This window comes from Cupressus sempervirens, chromosome 2 (assembly GCF_028749045.1).
Source record: "Cupressus sempervirens isolate cs-2001-9-10 chromosome 2, ASM2874904v1, whole genome shotgun sequence".
NCBI lineage: Eukaryota > Viridiplantae > Streptophyta > Pinopsida > Cupressales > Cupressaceae > Cupressus > Cupressus sempervirens.
In genome coordinates this window covers 237,329,749-237,354,204 of record NC_143119.1, presented here as the reverse complement: position 1 = coordinate 237,354,204, position 24,456 = coordinate 237,329,749, and the positions used below count along the sequence as shown (strand labels likewise).

Sequence of the window (24,456 nt, the reverse complement as noted above, 5' to 3'; positions counted from 1 at the left end):
GTCATGTCTCCATGGATTCTTGGCCTTTAGTAATAATATAGACCCCCCAAAATAATATGTCGGTCAAACATATTTGCAAATAAGCGGATCTTATGGTTGACTGATTTCATAAGATTTTTAATAGTTAGTATATGGATGTGTGTGTATACATATACATATACATATTATCTCATCTATTATAAAAGCATATTAACTTCTTCAATATAACTACAATGTAAATCATTCAAATTTGTATTAAGACACATATCTATATAATCATTCTTTTATTCTATACACACACACACACACAAATAATATAAGAGTGATTTACATATTAGTTATTCAACAGTTGTCATCTATGTGACCCCATGACTTTATGGCCCCTTGTGGACAATATTGAAAAATGATGACATTTCTAATAATGAACACTTGTATTTGACATTGTAAGGTGACAACTTTACAATGATTTGTTTCACTATAATGATGGATATCATGTGACTTGATATCCGACGACATGTCATGATAGTTAATCTCTCTCAGACATTGTGATAGATATCATGAGACTTGATATCATTTGATAGATCATAATGATCTTTAAAAGATAATCATGGTGGATATTGTATTTGTGGATATGCCATGATTTATCATCCATATGGTAGACATCATGAGACTTGATGTCAGTGCACATACCATAATATGGATCTTTGAGTTATGAAGAACCTCATGTGACTTGATATTCTTAAGTATATCATATCTCTTGATATCTCGAGTAAGGTGATATCTCTTCTCACAATAAATTGACTTATTGTGATATATACTTGGATAGATTTTTATCTTCCCTAGCTAAGAGGGAGTGTTGAAATGATAGGTTTGGTCAGATAACTATGGATGATAATTATCAATAGAATGATATATAATTATATGCATGTATATATATCAATATACACAATAGATACATATTAAAATGTTTAATCATATATCATTATGTTGTTCATATTTGTAAAACTAATTATCATCCATAATGATCTGATTATCATTTATATTATTCTAAGTATAATCTGAACTTTTTGATCTGCATTTTGATTGCTTTCATTACGCATTGCCATTGCCATTTATAAGTATTCATACCAAATCGATAAAGATAAAAATAGCATTGAGTAAGAATCAGATTTGAATCTGATTGAACCTTGTAATTCTGCCGAAACTATTGGGCATGAGAGAATATGTTATTTGTTTGAAACAGTGCATATGCTAATCACTGATAATGAAGGGATATAATTATTGGGGGGAGACATCTCTATACACCAATATGTCTTGTCAAACATATATAAATATTCCAATGCAGATCAAATCATGACAAGTACCGAAATCTATAAGTGCGAGTCATAAGCATTCGATCTATAGATTCAGATCTGCAAACATAATAATCAGAATTTAGTATTGGTGTTTCAGAATCATTACAATAATTGTGAAAGATATTTGCATTTCCATTCTGATTATAACCTGCAAAGCATTATTAGTCAATAAGGATATTGTTCAAGAGATGAGAAAAATTAAAAGACATCCATATTCTAATCTGTAATTGATCTAATCTACATTAGCATTAAGAATTCAGAATAATGATCTGTTTTGTTGTTTACACATATGACAATAATATACACAATCTATACTAACAAAAATATCTATTAAAACACATTAAACACTAGATTATATTCCCTTATAATTTGAGACAAATGTGCTGTTTTCTAAATTGTCCCAAATCCATATTGCTATTTCTAAAACTTTAATAATAATAATTTGCTAAAGTAGAAATCAATTACTGGAATATAAGACAGTTTTAGAAAGCATTGACATTTATGATTTATTTTCCTTTCAAGCATTGAGATTAATGCTGAACATTTGTTTACAGAGATCTATCTTACAATTACTTCTCAGGAGACTTGAATGCTTCATGGATAACAAATACATTACAAATGTAAGCATATCAAATTGTTCAGAAGAGGCTTTCATAAGTTGTCTTTTATTAATTCAAGTTGAAAACAAAATACCCTTTTTATATATCTTTTTGATAGACTTATATGCTCTCACTTCAGTATCATTATGGTATGTCTTTACACATTATCTGAATTTTAGCTACTATATATTTTATGCTTAACTACTGTAGCTGTTAAAATCTACAGGAATTTGATACAAAACTCATTTAACAGCAATATTTCCAATGGAAGGTTTGCCTCTTATCTTTTGGAATTTTTAAATAATACATGTTGGAATTTCTTTGATTAAATGGTAATAAGAATTATTTTCTGTGTAACTATGATTTAATTTCTTTCAGCAGTCACTGAAATGTATCATGTTTGTGTTGAAAATGAATTGCATCCAGAGATCAAGCTTATCTTCAAAGAGGATTCATGTGCAGAGCTCCACAATGTCAGTTGACAGATAGTTTTGTTACTTGTTTACGTTTTTCTTTGTCATATGATTCATATGTAGTAAAATAACATCAATAACATAATCAATTTGTAAGACCAGTTTTGCAAGTAGTGCTTTGTAACGTACGAGATAGTTTCTAAATCTCATTTAATATTGTAAAAATTATGTGCAGTATGGCTGATTTTTGTAATAACTTTAGGAGACTAGAGAAATCATAACAATAAACTCTTATATATGAATGAAGTAGGAGGCAAAACTAAACAAGGAAAAGAGAAGGCAAAAGTGAACACATTTACTGTAGATGTGTCTGTGCAAACCCTTGTGGCATATACACTAGCCATTGACAATGGCGACTTTGATGATGATGACAATGATGATAACTATATAGATGAAGGGATTCTAGATACAAACTTTTGGATGCACGATTTAGGAGACGTGGACGATGAACTACTCCTTGATCTACTATTGGAGGCTTTCCAAAAGTAATAGGGGAGGTAACTTGTAGCTACTAGGAAGCTTTTGTAGGGGTGCAAGGTGGTGTGTCAGTTAGGGGGTTTTGAAAAAGTTTCATTCTTTCCCAAGGTTGGTTGAAAGAACATTATGGTCAACAAGGGGTTGCCTATGGAAATGGTTCTACCTCATGCTACTGTGGAAGCAACATAGATGGAAGTCAATGCTTCTAATTTGGTTGCATTGGGGTTTTCTAAGTCAACTGCAAGAGTTGTTTCAAATTAGTCTATGGTAAAGGGTTTTCATACCCTATTAGTACTGTGATGGATTAGAGTAGAAGAGTGGGTGACTTTGTTGCGGTTTCTTATTCCCCAATGGAGTTCCTCCTTTAACTTTCCAAGTGTGATAATCTTCCCTATTATGTGTTTTAATGTTCCCAGAAAAATTATTTTGTTTAATTTTCTCTAACTTGTGGAAATTTGATCAAACAGTTTGCATATATATATATATATATATATATGACCTGATTTTAGGATTAAGAAGCAATTAAGCCATTGTACAGTATCTATCTTAGTTGAAAATCCCGTGCTAATATCACGAGTACCATGATATATCATGCATCACAATTGCAAGTGATATAATTGTTACTTAATTTTCACCTACCGGCTCAATCAGGTAGAGCCTTGTATTTCAAGTTAGAGGTACATTTTGATCTATCCTATTTCATGTGTTATGCAAAAATCCACTATTTTGAACCATTATTTGCAGAAGTAATTATTGTATATTATGAAGGAAAGAATACAATGAGAATGAACATACTGAATATTTTTTCTGAAAATGTAATATCCCTTATTATTATCAAATATTGTTCAAATGCTCCACACAGGCTGTGAAACTAGCTAAAATAAAAGAAGAGCTTGAATTGTAAAATGAATACATATGTGAAAAGGAAAAAAGGTATGAAAGTTCACAGGGGCCAGTCATTGCCTAAATGACTAGCTGCATTGCTAATTGCTTTGGCTGCTTGTTCTCCTCATGATTCCGCCGTCTCTGCCCCACGTTCCTGTGCCAAATCCTGAAAGTATAAAAAGAAAAAGTGGAGTTAGATCTAATGTATCTAAGCAATAACCTGCCTACCTCACTATCATACCCCACACATGCATCCACATTACAGAAAACCAAACCCTGATTTGTTTCTAACTAGTTTGTTTCATGTGCAGTAACAGGTGTTTCTAAATAGCAAATTGACGTAAATGTGGCTCCCACAAGGGTTCGAGCCTAGCTTGCTAGTAAGAGATAAAGTAATCAGCAATCAGAGTGAAATGCATGCAAGTGTCTATGACAATCAGCAGATAAACAAAGTATAAATATGTTAGAAACAATCATTGGATTGTTTGAGCAATGAGAGTGTTATTTATTGTCAAAAGAAATATTATTCATTCAATGAATCAACAAGGTATGCATGGTGTTTGTAATATGGACAACAATGAAGAGTATATAGTGTATAATCAGTGAAACTATCAGGGCAGTGAGTAAGGAAGATCCTATTCAATGGAAGCAATTGCAACATCTGAAAATGCAAAGTTTACATCAGTAAAGGACACAAATAAAAACCAAGGGTTATTACAAAACTGATATTCGCCACCAATTATTTAAAGCACAAAAGAGATTAGAAGAACTAGTAAGCAAATGCAGCAGTTCAGCATGCTGTTAGTCTTGGAATGAAGCTTGCATACTCAAATAATTATTTTAAAAGTTGATCAGTTGAGGGATGAACTTGCAATGTCTGAAGATGTCTGAAGTAGATCACAGTTAAAAGTAAGTACAAGTTAGAAATCAACAGCAGAAGCAAAACACAGAGAATGGAGCCAATGTCTTTCCTCCCATATATTCTTATAAGTTTCCAGATCTGTGTAGGGTTGAGTTTTTTTCAATTTTTAGAATGTTGGTGCAAACTTTGTAGATCTGAACAGGAAAAAGTGACAAGGAGATGGGATGGGACTGATCTGCAGTTGTTGAATGTAATGTCCCTTGTTGATAACATAGAATATAATTACTAAGTTTGATATTTTGATGTCGCTACACTTCAATTGGTAATGTTATACTCTTGTTTTCTGACTTACTTATGGTTTGTTGATGTACTTTGATTGTTGCGGTTTGCTCAGTATGGGAAATTAACACTTACATCTTTTTGATCATATATAAATAATGCAGCTATCCTTGGTTTTTCCTTTATGTAACTTCAATTTGTGTTTTAATTGTATTAGAATAATCTTTAATGCTCACTATTGTAGTTTACTGTAAATATTAGAATGTTTCTAATATTTAGTTGTAGTGTAGAATAGAATGTTTCTATTCTATTCTATCATCCTTTTGTATATATTGATCGTTTCGATCTCTGATTAATCAAGCAAGTATTCTGCCATTTACGTTTGTAACATGGTATCAGAGCGAGGTTAAATTTTCTTTGAAAATAATAATTTCTTATTGAAATTATCTGAACCTGGTTTTCGAAATTATTTCTTCCTAAATAATTTTGCTTCGTTATACCTAGTTCAAGCTAGGGTTTGGATGACTGTAAATCACGTTTTTCTATGGTAAAATCGCGGCTCTGGAAAATTTGAAAATCACTGGTTTTTTAAAAATCACGTTTTTTGTTCCTTGGTGATCTGCGTCTCAGTTACAAACGGCGGATCTTTGGTCTATGCTTGCGACTGACATCAATCAAGACAAATATCTTCTGGTTGCAAAGACGTCAATCCGCCATTTATTTCTGCAAGTTCGCGATTTATTGGAGGTCCGACGTTCGCAGGTTTATGGTCGTGTTTTTTGCCCATTCGTGTGACCTCCAGTCGTCGGTGTTCTGATTTTCGGTGTTCGTATGACCTCCTCCATCCTGCCGTGACCTCCTTCCAGCACTGGTCGACTGTAAAACCACCATTTTTTTTGCTAAATCGACCTTCAAAGCCAACGACTAGGGTTTTGCCCGAAACCTTACTTTGTGGGTCTAGACAAATTTTTTTGTTTGCAGATTCTGTGTGGGTTTTTCAAGATCTTTAATGGGTCTTCATCAGATTTTTGTGGGTGTCTCAATTTTTGTGCCTCGATTTTTGAGCTAGCGGATTTGAATTCCGACAGCGTATTATTTTTAGGTTTTTCAAGCTCTCGTCCGTATACTTCTCCATTTTTTTTGGGTCATTCATTTTCTCACCTCGAAATTTGTGCCATTTGAGACATTTGCATATTATGACCATCTGTATCAACAACATCAGAAGTCAAACTCAATTCAACAGCAAGCCAATGCTGTCCAACACTCAGAGCAGAAAGAATCTCTCTATCATGCCTTTATGGCCAGCATACCTACAAATCATGCGAAATCTTCTGCTTGGTACATCGATTCTGGTGCCTCTCGACATTTCACTCATAGGCGTGATTGGTTTGTTGAATTCACTCCCTATTCTGATTCAGTCATCTTTGGAGGCGGCGAAGAATACAATATTGTCGGAAAAGGCAATGTTCAGATTCAGTCTGGAGGAAGAAAACTCATGTTTCTCAATGTATGTTATGTTCCTGGCATGAAACATAATCTTCTGTCTGTTAGTCAGATTATGAAGCACTCTCCTCAGTTGGATGTCGTCTTCAGTGGAAATAAGTGTTCAATTATTGATCATGCTTCTCGCACTATCCTTGCTATCGGTCTTGAGGATCATGGTATTTATAGACTTATAGATTCAGGAGATTCTCTTGAGCATGCCTTCATTGCCGAATCATCCGCTCTCTGCAGCCTCTGGCATCAGCGATATGGTCATCTGAACATGCAATATCTAGCACAACTTGCTCGGGATAATTTAGTCCATGGCCTACCTAACATCCAGACCCAGAACCATCGCGTTTGCGGAGCTTGCCAAGCAGGGAAGCAACATAGGACACCATTTACGAATGGCGAATCATGGCGGGCATCTAGAGTGCTACAGTTGGTCCACACTGATGTATGTGGTCCTATGAGTACTCCTTCTATTTCCGAGAACAGGTACTTCTTACTCTTTGTGGATGATTTTAGTCGCAAAATGTGGGTATATTTTCTTAAGCAATAATCAGATGTTTTTCCTGTATTTCAGCAATTTAAAGCTCTAGTAGAAAAAGAGTCTGGTTCCTCCATCCGTACTCTTAGGACCGATAATGGGGGGGAATTTTGTTCATCTGCTTTCTCTGTCTTCTGTACTACTCACGGCATTAGACGTCAGCTCACCACACCTCACACTCCTCAACAAAACGGTGTTGTAGAGCGTCGTAACCGTACCATCACAGAAATGGCTAGGGCTATGTTAGAACATAGAAATGTTCCTAGAAAATATTGGGCAGAAGCAGTATCCACAGCGGTCTATCTTCTTAACCGGTCACCCACTCTTGCCGTTAATCATAAAACCCCTGAGGAAGCCTGGTCTGGTCGCAAACCTAAGATCAACCATTTGAAAGTTTTTGGCTCTCTGGCATATGTATGGATTCCTGATGTCAAACGCACTAAGTTGGATTCCAAAAGCCAAAAACTTATGTTTACAGGATATAGTTACACACATAAGGCCTATCAGTTGATTGATGTAAATACTGATTGTTTAATCTTCAGTCGTGATGTTGTGTTTGATGAGGAACTTGGACCATTTCCGCTCTCTGACTCTCCATTGCATTCTGAGATTCAGTCTTCAGCAATCTCTGACTTGGGTTCTTCTATTTTACATGAGTCATCTGATGCTACTGATACACCACCTCAGCCACCTCCTGATAATACAGCTATCCCGACAGCATTTGATATTGGCTCCTCGACTCTTCGGCCAAAATGGTGGGCTAAAATGATTAGTGATCTTCGTCCTGATGAACTCATTGAGGGTAGAACCTCTAGAAATAAGAGCATTCAACACAACACAGTTAATATAGCTCTTATGGCAAACATCCATAGTATCCCTGAGCCCCAGACATATGCAGAGGCCAAAGGAATTCCAGAATGGGAACATGCAATGGATGCTGAGCTTCAAAGTCTTCAGAAGAACCACACCTGGGTTCTTTCAGATCTTCCTCTTGGGAAGAAATCCATTAGCTGTAAATGGGTCTATAAGGTCAAGTACCATGCAGATGGTACCTTGGACAAATACAAAGCCAGACTTGTTGCTCGAGGATTCACCCAACGTGAAGGCATTGACTATGAGGAGACATTTGCTCCAACAACTAAGATGAGTACTATTCGTATTCTTCTTGCCATTGCAGCTCAGTATGGTTGGAAAGTTCATCAGATGGATGTGAAGAGTGCTTTTCTCAATGGTGAATTACAGGAAGAAGTCTACATGACACAGCCCCCAAGTTTTAAGGTTGCCGGTTCAGAACCAAAAGTATGTAGACTCAAGAAGGCCATCTATGGTCTTAAACAGGCTCCTAGGACTTGGTACATAAAGATTGATCAATACTTGGTTACTCAGGGATTTCAGCGCAGCCCGTCAGATAGTAATTTGTATATTAAACACCCTTGTAATGAAATTCTTTTTCTTGTTGTCTACGTGGATGATCTGATCATTACTGGGAGTTCAGAACATTTGATTTCAGATATCAAACAGGATCTATGCAGAACTTTTGACATGACCAATCTTGGATTGCTTCATTATTGTTTAGGTATTGAGGTTTGGCAGACTGACAACAATATTTTTTTGTCTCAGTCCAAGTATGCCAGAAGTTTGCTTGACAGGTTTCGAATGCAGGATTGCAAACCTGCCTCCACTCCTATGGAGACTGGTCTGAAATTGTCCGCACAATCTGATTCTCCTCCTGTAGATGAAACACTCTTCAGGCAACTAGTAGGTAGTCTCATCTATCTTACTACTACTAGACCTGATCTCAGTTTTGCAGTCAGCTACATCTCCCGGTTCATGAAAAACCCCAAGACTGATCATTGGATTGCAGCAAAACGTGTATTACGCTATGTACAGGGTACTTCAGATTATGGTCTTTGTTATACAAGGAGTACTACTCCTCAGCTCCGTGGATTCGCCGATTCTGATTGGGCCGACTCAGTTGATGACATGAAATCTACTTCTGGTTATGTGTTCAGTATCGGATCTGCAACAGTTACCTGGACTAGTAAGAAGCAACAGGCACATGCCCTCTCCTCTACAGAAGCAGAATATAGACAAATTGTTCTAGGCATGTACGATGTTATTGGTATCTTTTCTCCAGATATATATGTCTTGTGAATCCTAGGAATGTCAAGATAAGTATAACTTGCAAATATTATAACTATATATATCCTTCCCATAATCTGCTCTATAACCTATTATGTATTTGATTCTATATATCTTCTCTCTCCATGAACTAACACAATTTGTATACAATATTTATTACATTCATAGCTGTGTATCCCCTTATCAATTATTCTTCATTTTCCAATTGTCTTACATCTTCCTCCAATTGATTCTTCTGTTTAATGCCTCAAATGTATTTACATTCATTGTAATGATCTTCGTGTAATTCTTTCCTTAGTTTGCTTTGTGTATCCCCTTATCAATTATTCTTCATTTTCCAATTGTCTTACATCTTCCTCCAATTGATTCTTCTCTTTAATGCCTCAGATGTATTTACATTCACTGTAATGATCTTCGTGTAATCCTTTCCTCAGTTTACTTTGCTTAATGTATGAAATATAGGTTGTCTCTTATTCTACATTTGGTCATTAGTTCCTTTTGATGTCTAGCATATATGCTTGACTGAATATTTTGTTGTCTATGCTTCCAAGCATCAATCACCTATCTGTGTTGTCGTAGTTGACCTTCCGTTTAGACATTGAATAACTTTTTGAATGGAAGTTCTTTTGTCTTGGTAATACTAAGCCCCAACATCATTACAATTCGATAATATTGAATAACATAACTGCAAACTTAGTATAGTTTCTTTAAGGTATATGTCGTATGTAATTGTTGAGCTAATGTTTATACTATTTCTCAAATATATTCTTTACATCAAAAGATGTTCACAACCACTGTTTAAGGCTAATGTGAATTTCTCAAGTAAATAGATCTATATATATCTATTAGAGTATGTCTAATTAATGATTCCCAATAACCACAAAAGGATTAACTCTAGGATAGTTCAATCCGATAGAAGCTACAACTTAACACTCCCGCTTAGCTCAAGAGGATTGGCATAGGATACATTATCACAATAATCTTAGAATGTCATATTAAAGACACCAATATATATTTATCACACTAGATGTTATCCTTCGATAATACAAGAAGTCTTAATCATATCATAGTTGTGATCTTCCTGTATATAGTAGACATCGCTTCATGAAATGTATCAGTATAAACATGCCAACAATAACTGATTCTAACAATGATATGTATATCAATTGTTTTCTACCATAGCTATGACTTAGATACAATCGAGGCTATCTCAACACTCCCTCTTTAATAGCAAGGGTTTGAAACATCTTCATACTACTAGGTATGAGTACCACTCAAATGTAGCTGATAGAATATTCACTAGTAGTTTCAATATACAGAATTGTTAACATCCTTAATATTCCCTCTTAATTAGGGCAGACTGGTATATAACACATTATGCTCTTGAGTATATGAAAAGATATGATCTTAGAATGATATTCCTAAAATGACATATTAAGAATATCAATATAAATCCATCAACACACACATGTATATATCAACATATGAAATTTAATTCAATTCACTATGAGGCTAACTTCCTCATCACTCCCTCTTTAGCAAGATGGAAATTAGAATTAATTTAAAACAACTTACACAATAAAGTGTTATCATTATAGTGTTTGGTAAGGTTTAACCCAAGATTCAAAACACAATGGATTTACATGGTGTCTGACAAAATCTGGCCCGAAGAACCATGAAGGTTATCAATGTGTCCGGCAAAATCCAGCCCGAAGAACAAGGATAACCCTAACTTCAAAAACAATGGATTTTCATGGTGTTCAGCAAAATCCGGCCCAAAGAACCATGAAGGTTATCAGTGTGTCTGGCAAGATCCAGCCCGAAGAACAAAGATAACCCAACTTCAACCATTGTTTGAAGATAGATCAACTATAAATACAACTGTCATTTTATAATAGGATCAGAACACAAGAAAGGTCATCACCTTTCACAAGAAAAGTCGTCACTTTTCACAAAACAAGCTTGCAAGCAAAGAATTTTATATTCATGAATATATAGTTTAATAAATGCATTTACAACAATGTCATACCAAGTTTACCTCTAAAGTACACAATTTCAACTTTGCAAAAGGCTTGGTAAAATATCAGCATTTTGCTCATTTGTACTGATATAACTCATCCTTGTGATAGGTGCACCAGTATCACAAGGTCACATGCAATTAAGTCATTGAGCATTTTCTACAAGAGTAGATTTATCACTGTATGCATATAATCATCAACCATATGATGTTAGTCAATAAGTGCATAAGAAACAACAACATTAATAATATTAAGTTTACCTCTGAAGTGATATGGTCTACTCCTTCTGAATCAAAAATTAATCTTTTCAACTTTTAGGTGATAAGTCAATACTCTCTCATGATGTACATAGAGGTAGGCCCATTAAAATCATGAAGTCACACCCATGTATTTCTAGACTCCCTCTGATTATAAATCTTTTGAGCTCCAATGTTACCTTAGAAGAGGTGTCAGACTCCCTCTTAATAAAGAAGGATACTCATAATCTCGATCATCATGGATATTTGCTTCAAGATCTTCACTTTATCCATTTCTATCATCATAAGACTAATGAATTCTAGACCACAACTTCTTTGGAGCTACTTAATAAGATTGAGTCTGCACAATATGCCTAATGTACCATCCTACTTTTCCTGCAAGATCATCTTTAGATACAAAGGAAAAGATCAAGGGAAATAGCTCATAGAGTACATATAGAATTACAAATAAGAGAGGAGTACAAGGAGTTAAACTAATATAAGATTACTAATCTACACATGAAGATTCAAGAATTGTCTTTAGAGAACATCTCCTCTCTAAATAAGGTTCAAGTGGGAATGAAACACTGCCTACTTATTCTCCCCCCAATGTAAAATTTCCACTCTTCCATCAACATTTTAGGTTGATAGTATCTATTTAGTGATACTTAGTTCTCATGAGCGATCATTTCATCTGATGCAATTGTATCTTGAGGAATGTAATGAAGTTTTGTTTCCATGAATGATCCTTGTAGTTTCCTTGGAGAATATTTCTCACTTTTCACTTTAATATGTATTAGTGTTTGCCTTGATTTTAAGGAGATCGTACTCTTTGGAATACATATTTCCACTATTTGCTCTCTCTTTCAAGGTTGCCTCTAATGAAAATGTTAGGCTCCCTCTTAATCTCAATCTCCTTCTTCCTGCACTAAAATTCTCTAAGAAAAATAAAATCAAAGCACACATTTCTTATAATATGTATTGAAATTAGAGATGAGAATAATTCTACATACCAATAATAATTATTTTAGTAAAATATAGATAAATATATATTTAAACATATATACATATATTCAATCTTCTATATATATTTTACTCTATATTTTCCTTACTAATTTCACCTAAAATTTCACAAAAATAAATTGAAATAATTAATAAAAAAAAATACTTCTCTCTCTTTTGCATCAAATCATAAACTATCTCAATATGCCTCAAACCAGAGAAATGCCAATATTATCCTTTGGAATTTCTACAAACTCCACCTTTGCTTAATCACCAAATCCATCTCTGAATCATATTAATGCCCATCCTTTATTAATTTGTCTACTAATGTGTTATTGGTGTTATATATGTGAATGGAGTTTTATCAATCGAATCTTGTCTTCCTATGCCTTTGATCGTAGTACATCATGACCATTTGGCATTACGTATGCATGTGTTTGTGATTCCTAGTTGGGAATTCATATTGGAGTGCAGTTTCTGAGGTGAGACATCCTACCTAAATTGTTATTTCTTCAATTGGGTACACTCACTTCATGACCTTATTGGACTAATACCAGTGATACATCCTTTTGTAGTTCTGTGATACCAAGCTTCATCATTCACAATGATCTCTCTCCTTGTTCAGCATTCATATTATAGTGATTAGTTGCAACCGTATCTTGTTTCATAATTGGGGATCAAACATCTCATGCTCTGTGCCCATCATCGGATTCATAGGTGACAATACCTTGTGAAGTATAGAAGATTATCTTTGCAACAACCATGTTCATATCCTTAGATTTGATTCTAATTACGATATCATAATTTTCCTTGGACTGGCAGATGCTTTGTGGACTCGAGAGTAGGTAATGTTGATGGATTATATCTACATGTTTTTCTTCTCTTCGTCATGCCTATATTCCTTGGACTTTCACTGAATTCTCTTTAAAAAAAAGGTTGGAACAGTATTAGGGAAAGGCCCAGACTCATCATCATTTACATTATTATGGCAATGCACTTCGCAATCTGTAGTGAGAATTTGAAGTGGTAGAGGAGAAATCCCTGATCCCCTGCGAACTACCTTATTCCCATCTGTAACAAGAAGTTGGCTTTGTCTTTGCTTTATCCTTTGCGTTCCACATGAGATACAACTACCATCACTAATTTCATAATTTATAAGATAGCTCTCGAGGGAAGACATAGGTTTATTAATTGCCACCCTTAAAACCCTTCCTCTTCCTCTAAACGAAGAGGATCCTCTTTTCCAAGAACCATATCTTCTCCCAAAGCTAAATTCGCCTACAAAATTGTTTGCAAACACATGAGAGTTATCTCCAAAATGACATTCCTGGAGAATCTCTTCCTATCTTATTCTTTCCCCCAGTGGATCTTTATGATTTGCTAGACCAAGGCTGTTGTAGACTTGGACAGCTTCATTTTCGATAACTTGCGACTTAGAGCTAGAATTAGATTGTTCTTTGTCTGAGGAGAACGGAGAACAAGTTCCTCCATTACTTCCAAACTTAATAGGATTCACATTATTCTCTACCTGATATGTAGAAGAATTAGGAACATTTCTTGTTCTGTTTCTTCTACCGAGTCTAGGTCCCAAATTTCCATCATCAGTTGGTTCCTTGTTTTGATTGGCCCTGTTCCAATAACCAGACCCTGCAGCTGTTACAACCATCCACATTTCCATTTTTCAACCCAAGTCATGCGTCAAATGGCCCATGCAGAGCTAATCAACTAGCAATTTTCGATTGGATTTCTTCCTCTCCATGGCCACATGCAACCATAAAATGCTATTATTCTTCAATAGGAAAACCTAAATCCCCTGACAAGATTCCCGAATGTACCAAAGATTGCCAAATAGTTCCTACAAAACCCTAAATCTGATGCCAAAATCACAAATTTGCGTACCAAAAATTGCCCACAAATGCAACTCCCAAACAATTTCTAGAATTTTTGTGATACGAGTTGTTTACGATAATAAATGGAAGGAATAAATGTATACCAATGTCGGATACGATTTTTCTGCCTTATCATCTACCAAATCGAGTAAACAAAGCTCTGAATTACACGGCTTTGAGCCACATACCTTTCGATTCCTTTTTTTTCTTTTTAATTGAAAATAAAAAATTCTCAAAACAAACTTGAAGATCCTTCAATTCCAAGGGTTCCAAGGAACTGCGGGCAGGATTATACATTCTTTTGAAGCTTGATAATTTAATTTGCACTATATATATTGTTCAGACTTTTAAACTAATTCAATTTTTACACTTGCAGTCTAGCTCTGATACCATGTTAGATTTAGGATCTCTGCAAATGTAATAACATTGTGATAATTCTGTGTTTCAATTGTAGATTTCCAAGATATATAAATATATCTTCAAGAGGCATGTCTTGTGAAGAGACATGTCTCTATGATTATATATGTATATTAATTATTTATTAATTAAAACATATATATATATATATATATATATATATATATATATATATATATATATATATATATATATATATATATATATATATATATATATATATATATATATATTAGAGTATGTCTAATTAATGATTCCCAATAACCACAAAGGGATTAACTCTAGGACAGTTCAATCTGACAGAAGCTACAACTTAACAGATAGATGATACAAAATCTGTGGATGAATACCTCCTTAGTCCTCTTTCCCGTGATGTATTTAGTTCCTATCCTGTGCGATTTTCCTGATTCGATTGGTGTCTCCTTCTTGTTTTCTTTTTTTCCTCCATTGCATTCACTTTTTGACTTCAAACTTTGGTATTACCGACCTAGGTGCTTATGAATTGCTCTCTATATAATCGAATGGAAATTGTAAGATTCAAAAAATGTTAAATGAATAATCCAACTATCGGTGCGCTAGATTTCTCTGTCATTTGGGTCTGCAACTGTAGTATTATTTTTCCTCCAAATGATATGTTGCATCTAACTCTTATTTTCCCTCGTCTGTGATAGTCCCTCCTATTCACTATGCATATCTACTTTATATCTCTTTCTTGGTTTATTCTTGAATGGTCACATCCTTAGAATAGATATGTTTTAATTAACTTTACATCTAAAACTTATCTAGTTATAATATATATTACATTTAGTTATAATTTATCTAATTTTGTATTAATATTCTACTACGGTTATTTATTATCTCCTTTCATAGATGAGATATTGCATTAGATAATATTAACAATGTTTTCTCTCATCATCATAATAATTTGGATGATAATATTTTATAGAGTATTATTATTATAATATTATAATATAATAATATATTATAATATTTAATTTCTCAAAGTAAAGCATTCTTTATCCATTTTATTATATTTATTATTAAATTCTTTTAGAGGAAAATATGGGTCATTACATTGAAGTCAAAGAAATTTATTGCATTTCAAAGACTTTTTGTGGGTTATTTTGAAAGATAAAGTTGCATTTAAAGGGGCCTTTATGATGGTATTTGGAGGCCATGACTTTTGGGCCTCTTGTATGCCTTTTTGAAGTCTTTTTAGGGCCTCAAAATGTGCCTTATTGATAGTATTTAACCAAGGAGTTATTGCTCTACTAAATGCAGTTGAGTGTTAAAAAACATAAATGTGAGTTGAAGGCTCATTTGTAAGGGGTTCCAATTTTTATGCAGAGGCAATTTTTGAGTGATCTCTTTTGAGTCCTTCATGATATATTTTGCAAATTACTTTGTAGCTAGTTTTATGAGGATGTTATTGTGTCACCTTTGGAGATTGCATAAAGAATAATTTAGAAGCCAATTTTGTGTTCACTTTACTGTATATAAGTCACTGATCTGATGATTGGTTTTGTGATTCATTTTGAGTCCTTGAGTGAATGTCTCAATTTTAGTGTCTGCAGGTGAATATTTGATACTCAGATAGGTTATAAGTTGTGAGTTTGACATCATTTCAGGTTGTTAAGTATGGATATCATTATTCATGATAGCATTTGTTTGAGGTCAATCCTTCTTATAAAGTTATTGCATGTTATTTTTTGATATGAATATTGTGTCAATATTGAACTTTTTAGTAAGGCTTCATTGTGTGAAGTCAGTAATCTTCTCATCTTAATGTTTTCGTTCGTCACCTTAAGTTTCAGTCAAGTTTACCATTCTAGTATTTAAAGTTCATGCAAGAAATCATTCTTCTCCTTTTCCAGCCAAGTATGTTATATTCCTACATCAATCTTAGGTGAAGTATTATATACGAATTGACCTAGAATTCGAAAATTTACTCCAATTTCGAGTAACCTACAGACCCAAGAGTATTTCCATGTTTCTCAAAATGATTGAGTTTTAGGACTTAGTCAAGGTGCAACTTTTGGAGATAACAATAATCACCATAGTTATCGTGAACAGTATTTTCATTTTTCGTGTCGTGCAGTATGGTGCAAATAATTGCAACACATTTGAGTTTATATCCTTTGAAATGTCACGGTGAAAAAGTTGCTTGTTTTAGGGTTTTCGTAGTTAAAAAATGACGAATGACACGTTTTTCTTGTTCTTTTTCATAGTCATTTATTGGGACATTTCGTTTGGTCATTTCAAACACCATTCTCACCTTCGAATCACATTCTAACCTTCGATGCCATTCTTACATTCAAGGTATTATATTAATGCATTTGTATGAGGAATAAGGTTCTCATTTTATCTAAAATTTGGGTTGGCCTGAACATGATCAAACCCGTTGTCATCTCATCATTCAAGAACGGTTCTTGCAGTCACATTTTGCTATTCCCTGGATTGAATCCTCCAAGGCTATCCCAAACCAAATGAGATCATGATTCATCAATATGTATTAAACTATATTGTATTTACTATTTACTATTATGTATTTGATATTTTATATGATTCATTGATATGTATCTACGATAGGGAATGATTGCACAAAATTGTTGAAGTCTTATTTAATAAGACAACTTCCGAGTATGTTAAATATCTTATTTATCTACTGTGATAGGGACATGACATAAAATTCAGGTGACTATAACAAGCACTTCACTACAAGATTGAAATGCTAAAGCTCTTACCTTGATATCACATACAAACTTATTTAAAATACAAAAATCTTACATTTTCAAAAATAGAAATACATAATATAGAAATACAACAATATTACATTTTGAAAAAAATAGGAGCCTACAACACGATGGTAAATTGTGAGCCTCTTATTTGGGAGGTCTTGGGTTCAAGTATACTTGAACTTAACACATAATAATAATTAAATAAAATGATAAATAACCTAGGCTTTGACCCATTATCGATAAAAAAAATAATTACATTCTGAAAACTAAATCACAATTTTCTGAATTTAAAACTTATTTAAAATACAACAATATACAAAAATATTTTGATTCAAATCTTAATTAAAATGCATAAATACAACAATATACAAAAATACATTGATATCAATGATAACAATCTTAGATTCTTATATTTTTAAAATATGTATTTCTTCAAAGTTCAATCAATTACTTCGTAAGTTCATTGTTTGTAGACTTTGTTGGCAATTTGGCTAGGTTGCTTTGTATGATGTTGTCATTTATGGCAACATATAGTCAAGTTTAAGTGAACAGATTTTGGAGAAAGTTTTGTGACAAAAAGTAAGAAAATTGTCTAAGTACATCAAAGTTTATCTATCAACACAAGAACTATTTTGGTCAACGTAGTTTGCAGAAGCATTTTTGGCATGTGCACACTTACCTATAGAAAGTACAGTATGTCAAGATGATGTATGCATGAGTGCAGAATAGTATGGTTAGTACGGACAAAGATATTTCAGTATTACAGTGACCATGTTGAAGCGATAGAATATGGTAAAAGATATGGAATCAAATATTTTATGTTAAGAAATTATTCTATTTATCAAAATAATTACTTAACTAATTAGGAACAATATCCTAGATGTTAATCCTAAGTGAGCAAGAGTTAATTTTGTATTTTGGCAAGTGTGTGAAGTAATGAAGGCCGTCATGACAAAGAAATAAGGTATAAAGGAAAAGTTTTGAATGTGAAGTTAAGTGTGGTTTTTGTGATAAGTATGTGAGATCAGAGTAGTGCAAATTTATGATCAAGTTTTTGTGAAGAGCAGCAAAAGACAAAATTAGATACTCAAGATATTAACTGCAGTAAGAGGTTTTGGTATTTATCTATTGTACCAAAGAATATTTTTGTACATTGCATGTTTGGGCAATGGGCTCATCTTGCATACTTTGTATAATTGTAATAACAACTCCTAATGGGGTTGAGGCTTCTAACAAGGCCTAGTCCTCTAACAATGATTGAGACACTATACGGATGTAATAGACTCTTAATAAGGTCAATATCTTTCACAAGATACTTTTGATTATTGGATCATCTTGTGGTACCATCCCTCCAAGATTTTCCCTTGGCCAGGGTTTCCCTAGTTAACAAAATATGGTGTTATGCATTGCATTAGTTTATGGTTGCATTCACTGTTCAGCATAATCAGTTTACTTTCATATGCAAGTTATAAGTTTGTTAATGATATCCATAATTGGGCAAAAGTTTGTGAAATATTGATTCACCCCCTGTCTTAGTATTTCCTATTTCTAACAATCGGTATCAAAGTACAGTTACTCAGAGAAGACTTAAATGCTTGAGTAAGATCTCTATGGATATGGATCAGCTATAGAAGAATCTTGAAGAAGCTCTTGAGCATATTGATATTCAAATTGAAGAAAGAGATACTTTGAAATACAAGTATGAAGATGCGAAAGACTACATTGAAAAGTTGAAAGATAAGATAGATTATCTTAAGTCCAAGAAAGAACCTAAAGATTTGATCAAGGATAGTGATGAAGTTTCAAGACTGAGGAAAGTAAATGAGATCCTAAAGCATGAACTGAAGTTTACAAATCTAAAGCTGAGCATAAAGGATGATGATAGTAAAATTGAGTTAGATTTTAAATTTGAAAATGCAGATCTGAAATTTAAACTTACCAAAGTGACATCTGAGCTAGAAACTATAAAGTTGTAGTATGCAGAAGTTGAGAAGAATAATACAATTGTGAAAGGAGAATTAACTCAGTCTTAGCTATATCTTGAGAAGTTGTATTCTAACAGTGAAAAGCTTGATGAACAGATCTTTATAGAGAGACCCTCTTATGATAAGATAGGTCTTGGATACCTTGGAGAAAAGTCATCTAAAAAGTCTAAAGAAAGTAAAGAACCAGATCTTGTGATCCAACAGCCTGAGAACAAGGTTGAATCTAACCAATCTAGAGATGTACCAAAGCAACCTGAGAAAGCTGAGTCACCTAAAGAAGCAAGGAACAAATTCAAAGGTAGATGTTATGCATGCAATGAATTTGGTCACATGAAAAGGGACTATACAAGCAAGTCATTTAAACCCCTTTCTGGTTATTGTTATAATTGTCATGGTTTTGGTCATAGAGCTATTGAATACAATAAACCTAGATTCAATAATGATAATAGTAGAATGTTTAGAGGTACTAACCTTGTAGCAAATAGACCTATTGGAGGAACCAGTGTTATAAGAAATGACATTATGTGTTATAAGTGCAACAACTTTGGACATATTGCTAGAGATTGTAGAGTACAGATTGGTCAGACAAGACCTAGGTATAGAAACAATGTTATAGTTTGTCAGATTTGTAACAACCCGAGATACACAACAAGATATTGTAGAATGAACAATATGAGGATGCCATGAGGAATAACACGACAAACCCAAACTCTAGAAGGAATATAAACAACAAGAGAAGGAATGAGAATAATAGTAACAGTCAAAGAGAAAATGTGAAAGATCTTGTAGGAAACCTTGATGGATCATTTGTCAAAGCTAAGGAACCAGCAACTTCATATGTTGTGTTGGAAAGTCAGTCAAGTGAAGCATCTAAAAATAGGTTGAAGTCAATTATAATCTCCAACCAATCACAATCTGATTGAGTATATCATTTCATCAATTAACATGACTGAATCAGCATCAGAATAGTATGGAAAACTTTAGAATAGGAAGTGTGACTTGCGAAGTTAGTATGAGGTAGAGCAAGATTAATTGAATCTAAGGTTAAGTGCGCATATAATTGTAAGTTGATATGTGAGTGCACAAAGTAAAACAAAGTTACTGGTTAAATAAGAACAACTTTTTCAGCTGCAAGTACTTACTCAATTAATGCAAAAGTAAATTGGATATGATTTAAAGGGTGAAATTGAGTTTTTGAGTACCATTTGGTCACTCAAGAATTAAAGGAGTCCTTAGAGCAAATTAAAAGGAAAAATAGAAGTGTTCTAAGCAACAAATTTAGCAAGCCCTAGTTTTACGAATTTGAGGCATTTATCACTAGCACAATCCTAATTTGAATTTTGAATTTGCAAGAAATGGAAACCCTTACTATATGTGATGTTAGTGAGAGACCTAGGTACACATTCAAGAAACATCCCTACATTTCATTAGATGATGACCCATTAGGAGCATTTTCACAAGTACCCAACAATATTTTGCACGCAGAAGACATTTGTGCTTATATTCACTGTAAGTTTGAGAGTATAGGTGATAATGACATCCATAGTGACATGAACTTGGTTTGCAACAATGATCTATCATTTAAACAAGGGTTTGAGCACCTGAAGGACCTAAACATCACCGGATACATGTTTTATATAGAGTTTGACAATCAGAAGTGGACAAGGATAATTCTAAGCCGCATACATGAGGACATGTTTTGGGTAGAGGATATACCTATCATGATAAATAATGACATGATTCAAAAACTCACTGGTTTGAGCAATGAGGGTATCAAGCTTGTTAATGTCAAGAGAGTTAAGAAGTTGGTTGAAACAAACTTGAAGATAGTATATGATGGCAGAAACACAAAACTAGACATGATCAAGGAAATTGATGTTAGATTGATAAGCAAAGTAATTGGATATAAGCTGAACTACAGTTCAAGATTGAACTCTGTACCTACTGGATTTATCCATGCAACTTACCTAATGATAGTTAAGAAGGAAAAACTGAATATGTGTAAGATATTAAAGCAGCAAATACTGGACAACATTGACTGAATTAAGAAGACAAAGAATGCAATGTTTAGATTTGAATCTTTGATAACACATTTTTTCTTTCAAATGATAAGGAAATTCCCTGGGATGCCAAACTATAAATGGAACACAAATAGATGCACAATGGACATGATTACTTATTACTACATAAAACATTCAGAGGATAGAATGACAGAAGACATAACTAGAATGATGAAAATATTTCAAACAAAAATGAAATAGAGATATAGGATCCCTCCATCATTAGTTGAGAGGTTCAACGATGACATCTATTTTATGGTTGAAATTGATGTGACTTGCATGGAAGTAGTTGAACCAAGGGTAAAGTTCATTGACCCTGTGGGGTATGAGATGATAGAAGAGTTAATGGAAGGTTATGCAAAGATTATTCTTGAATTAGAAAGAGACAAGGAGTGTCCTAGATGGGGCACTAATGAAGAAAAAGTCAAAGAAATAGATATTCGGTTGCATAGCAAGGAGATCAAGAAGAGGGTTGACAAAAAAGATAGACATTATATTGAAGGAAATTGGAATGAGTAGAGAAGAGTTTAAGGAAGCCATGGGAATAGTAGTAGAGATGAAGGCAAGTGGGAAATCAGAAATATTGATTGCTAAGCCTTTAGCTATTGGGAGTACAGCAGGAGTGACAGTAGAAGGACCATCTGTATAGATACCGAGTGCACCCTATGCAATAGTATCATAGGTACAACCCTAGTTCATCCCACTTGTTTAGAGAAAGAAAGAAGATGTTAGCATCATCAAAGTTCAGTCAGCCACCCCTACTAGCACTAGAAGATCTATGAGGTTAATTGAAGTTAAACAGGAGCCAGTTGAACCTCCTAAATACAAAAGAGTCAAATAGATGGCTAGTGGACCAGAGAAGAAGAGGAAGACACTTCTTACATATAAGGGTACGAAGAGAAGAAGAACACAAAGTTGTTGAATTGGAATTAGAGGAATCTAAAAAAGAAGATATAGAAGCAAAAGAAACAAAGAAGGAAAAAGAAAAGCCAGAATCAAAAGTTCTCACTGGAGGCGAAAAACCATGGAAACCAAAGATAGAAACATTGAATCATGTCATATAAATGATGAAAACTTTGTGCAATTGAACAAGCTCTATGATTTGTACAACAATTTTGAAAGGTTTGAGCTAGAGAATGCAATGATAATTAGGCACTTGATACTAAATGACAAGAAATTTGTAGAGATACAAAGTCTTATTCCCTAAGACTTGTATGAAAGACTTATTAACAAAAATAGCAGACAAGGATAAGAAAATAAGAGAAAAACAAGTAAGAAAGCTTTGTGAGGTTACCCATGAAGAGCACTTGTAGAGTTTATTGAGTAGTCTTGGACCTTACTAAGGAACAAGACAAGGCCTATACTAATCATGAGAGGAAACTATGAAGAGGTTAACAAGGAGATAGAGGCAACAATAATAAAGAAGATGGAAGAACACAAGCCATATAGCCCTCAAAAATCTACAGCAAAGACACCTAGACAAGAAAAGGAAAGCATTGCAATAGGAGGAGCAATCCCTATAGATGAAGCAAAAGCAAAGGTAAAGTATGAAGAAGCAACAAAAACAGCAACAAAAGATTCATAAATGAAAGAGGCAACAGAATCATCAGAGATCCTATAGGTAACAATTGACACTGATGCTATGCAAATTGATAGCACAAGCATCACTTTGGATATTGTAGAAGATCCTTTTAAAGATTTTAGCCCTTCCATTGTTGACAATTTGGTGGATTATACAAGCTTTGAAGATGAAGAAGAAGAAAAGAGGAAGATAGAAGAAGAAAAGAAGAAGAAAGAAGAAGATAAGATAATAATATTAATGTCCAACAAAAGACCACCAAAAGGTCTATGGGATTGAAAGATTACAACAAGATATCTGACTACATCAAGAGCACCAAACGGTGTCTGAGAAAAGCGAGCAATCAAAAACAAGATGACGAAAGATATAAAGAGCAGCAACAAAAAGAGAATAGAAGAAAGGAAGAAAAGAGAAGAAGAAAACAAGGAAGAAGAGAAAAAGAAGAAAAAAGAAAAGGAGAAAGAAGAAAGAGAAAAGAAAGAGGAAGAGAAGAAGGATGAAGAAGAGGAAGAGAAAACAAAAGAAGAAAAGGAAGAGGAAAAACTCAAGAAAAATTGGAAGAAAATCATGCAAGAAACAATATTTTTACCATAGTTGAAACATATAGAAACTGTGATTGATAAAGTCACTTTTCAGCATGAGGCAGATATCTTATTGGAAACCCCAGTCAAATCTAAATCACCATTAGAATCAGCTTTGGAAAATTTATCTAGTGATGATGATGATTAGATTGGACTGATAACATCTTTGAGTAAGTTATTTGAAAAGAACAAGAAAGTGAAGAGTCTTCAAGAAACATTAGAGGAAGTTTATGATAAATTGTAGAATATTATATCTAGTAGAGTTACAGAGGCAAATCCTCAAGCGAGAGCCAAGGAATTGATTAAGGCTTTTGATAATGAGTTTACTCAATTATCAAAAGTAGCAGCTACATAGGCACAAGTTAAACAAATGCACAACTATTTGATACAGTATGCAAAAACATAAGAAATGACTTGGTAGGACTTGACTCTTGTATAAAAGAGTTAAGGAGATGTGCAATAGAAGGAAGAACATTGTATGGACAATGGACTTTGTCATAAAATTTCATCACATCACAAATATGAATGAGGAGCTAGATGAGAAGTAGATAGAACTATAGAACTTTTCTAATGAGCTTCAACAACCTGATTTGAAGATTGAAGACTTGAAGAGTAGATTCACAAAAATATATGATGATATAAGTCTGATTGAGATAAAAAGGGAGATAATCATCAAGAGATTTTCATTGTTAAGGGAACATTTGATGTTGAAAATCAGCAATGTACAGAAGCAGCTAGATAAACGTCTTAAAGCTAAGACATCATATGAAAAATTTGTATATTCAGATTTAAATGCAGTAGAGGTAGCGTCTTATGGATTGTGCAGCCTGATCACTGTATTTGGTGCAGTCGAAGACACTTGGGAGAA

At 33.8% G+C, this 24,456-nt stretch overlaps 1 protein-coding gene across 4 annotated transcripts in view; it reads left to right on the top strand.

Annotated features, from left to right (window-relative positions):
• The window catches only part of LOC149571915 (putative LRR receptor-like serine/threonine-protein kinase At1g53440), a 262,162-nt gene that overhangs the window by 148,205 nt on the left and 89,501 nt on the right, over positions 1-24,456 (top strand). For all 4 annotated transcript variants that reach the window (XR_016359885.1, XM_089813318.1, XM_089813317.1 and 1 more), the window contains 3 exons: positions 1,889-1,954; positions 2,160-2,204; positions 2,360-2,406. Coding sequence is in view for 3 of the 4 variants with exons in the window: in XM_089813318.1 (XP_089669444.1) it covers positions 1,889-1,954; positions 2,160-2,204; positions 2,360-2,406 (158 nt within the window). In the remaining variant the exon portion in view is untranslated. The remainder of the gene's footprint in view (positions 1-1,888; positions 1,955-2,159; positions 2,205-2,359; positions 2,407-24,456) is intronic.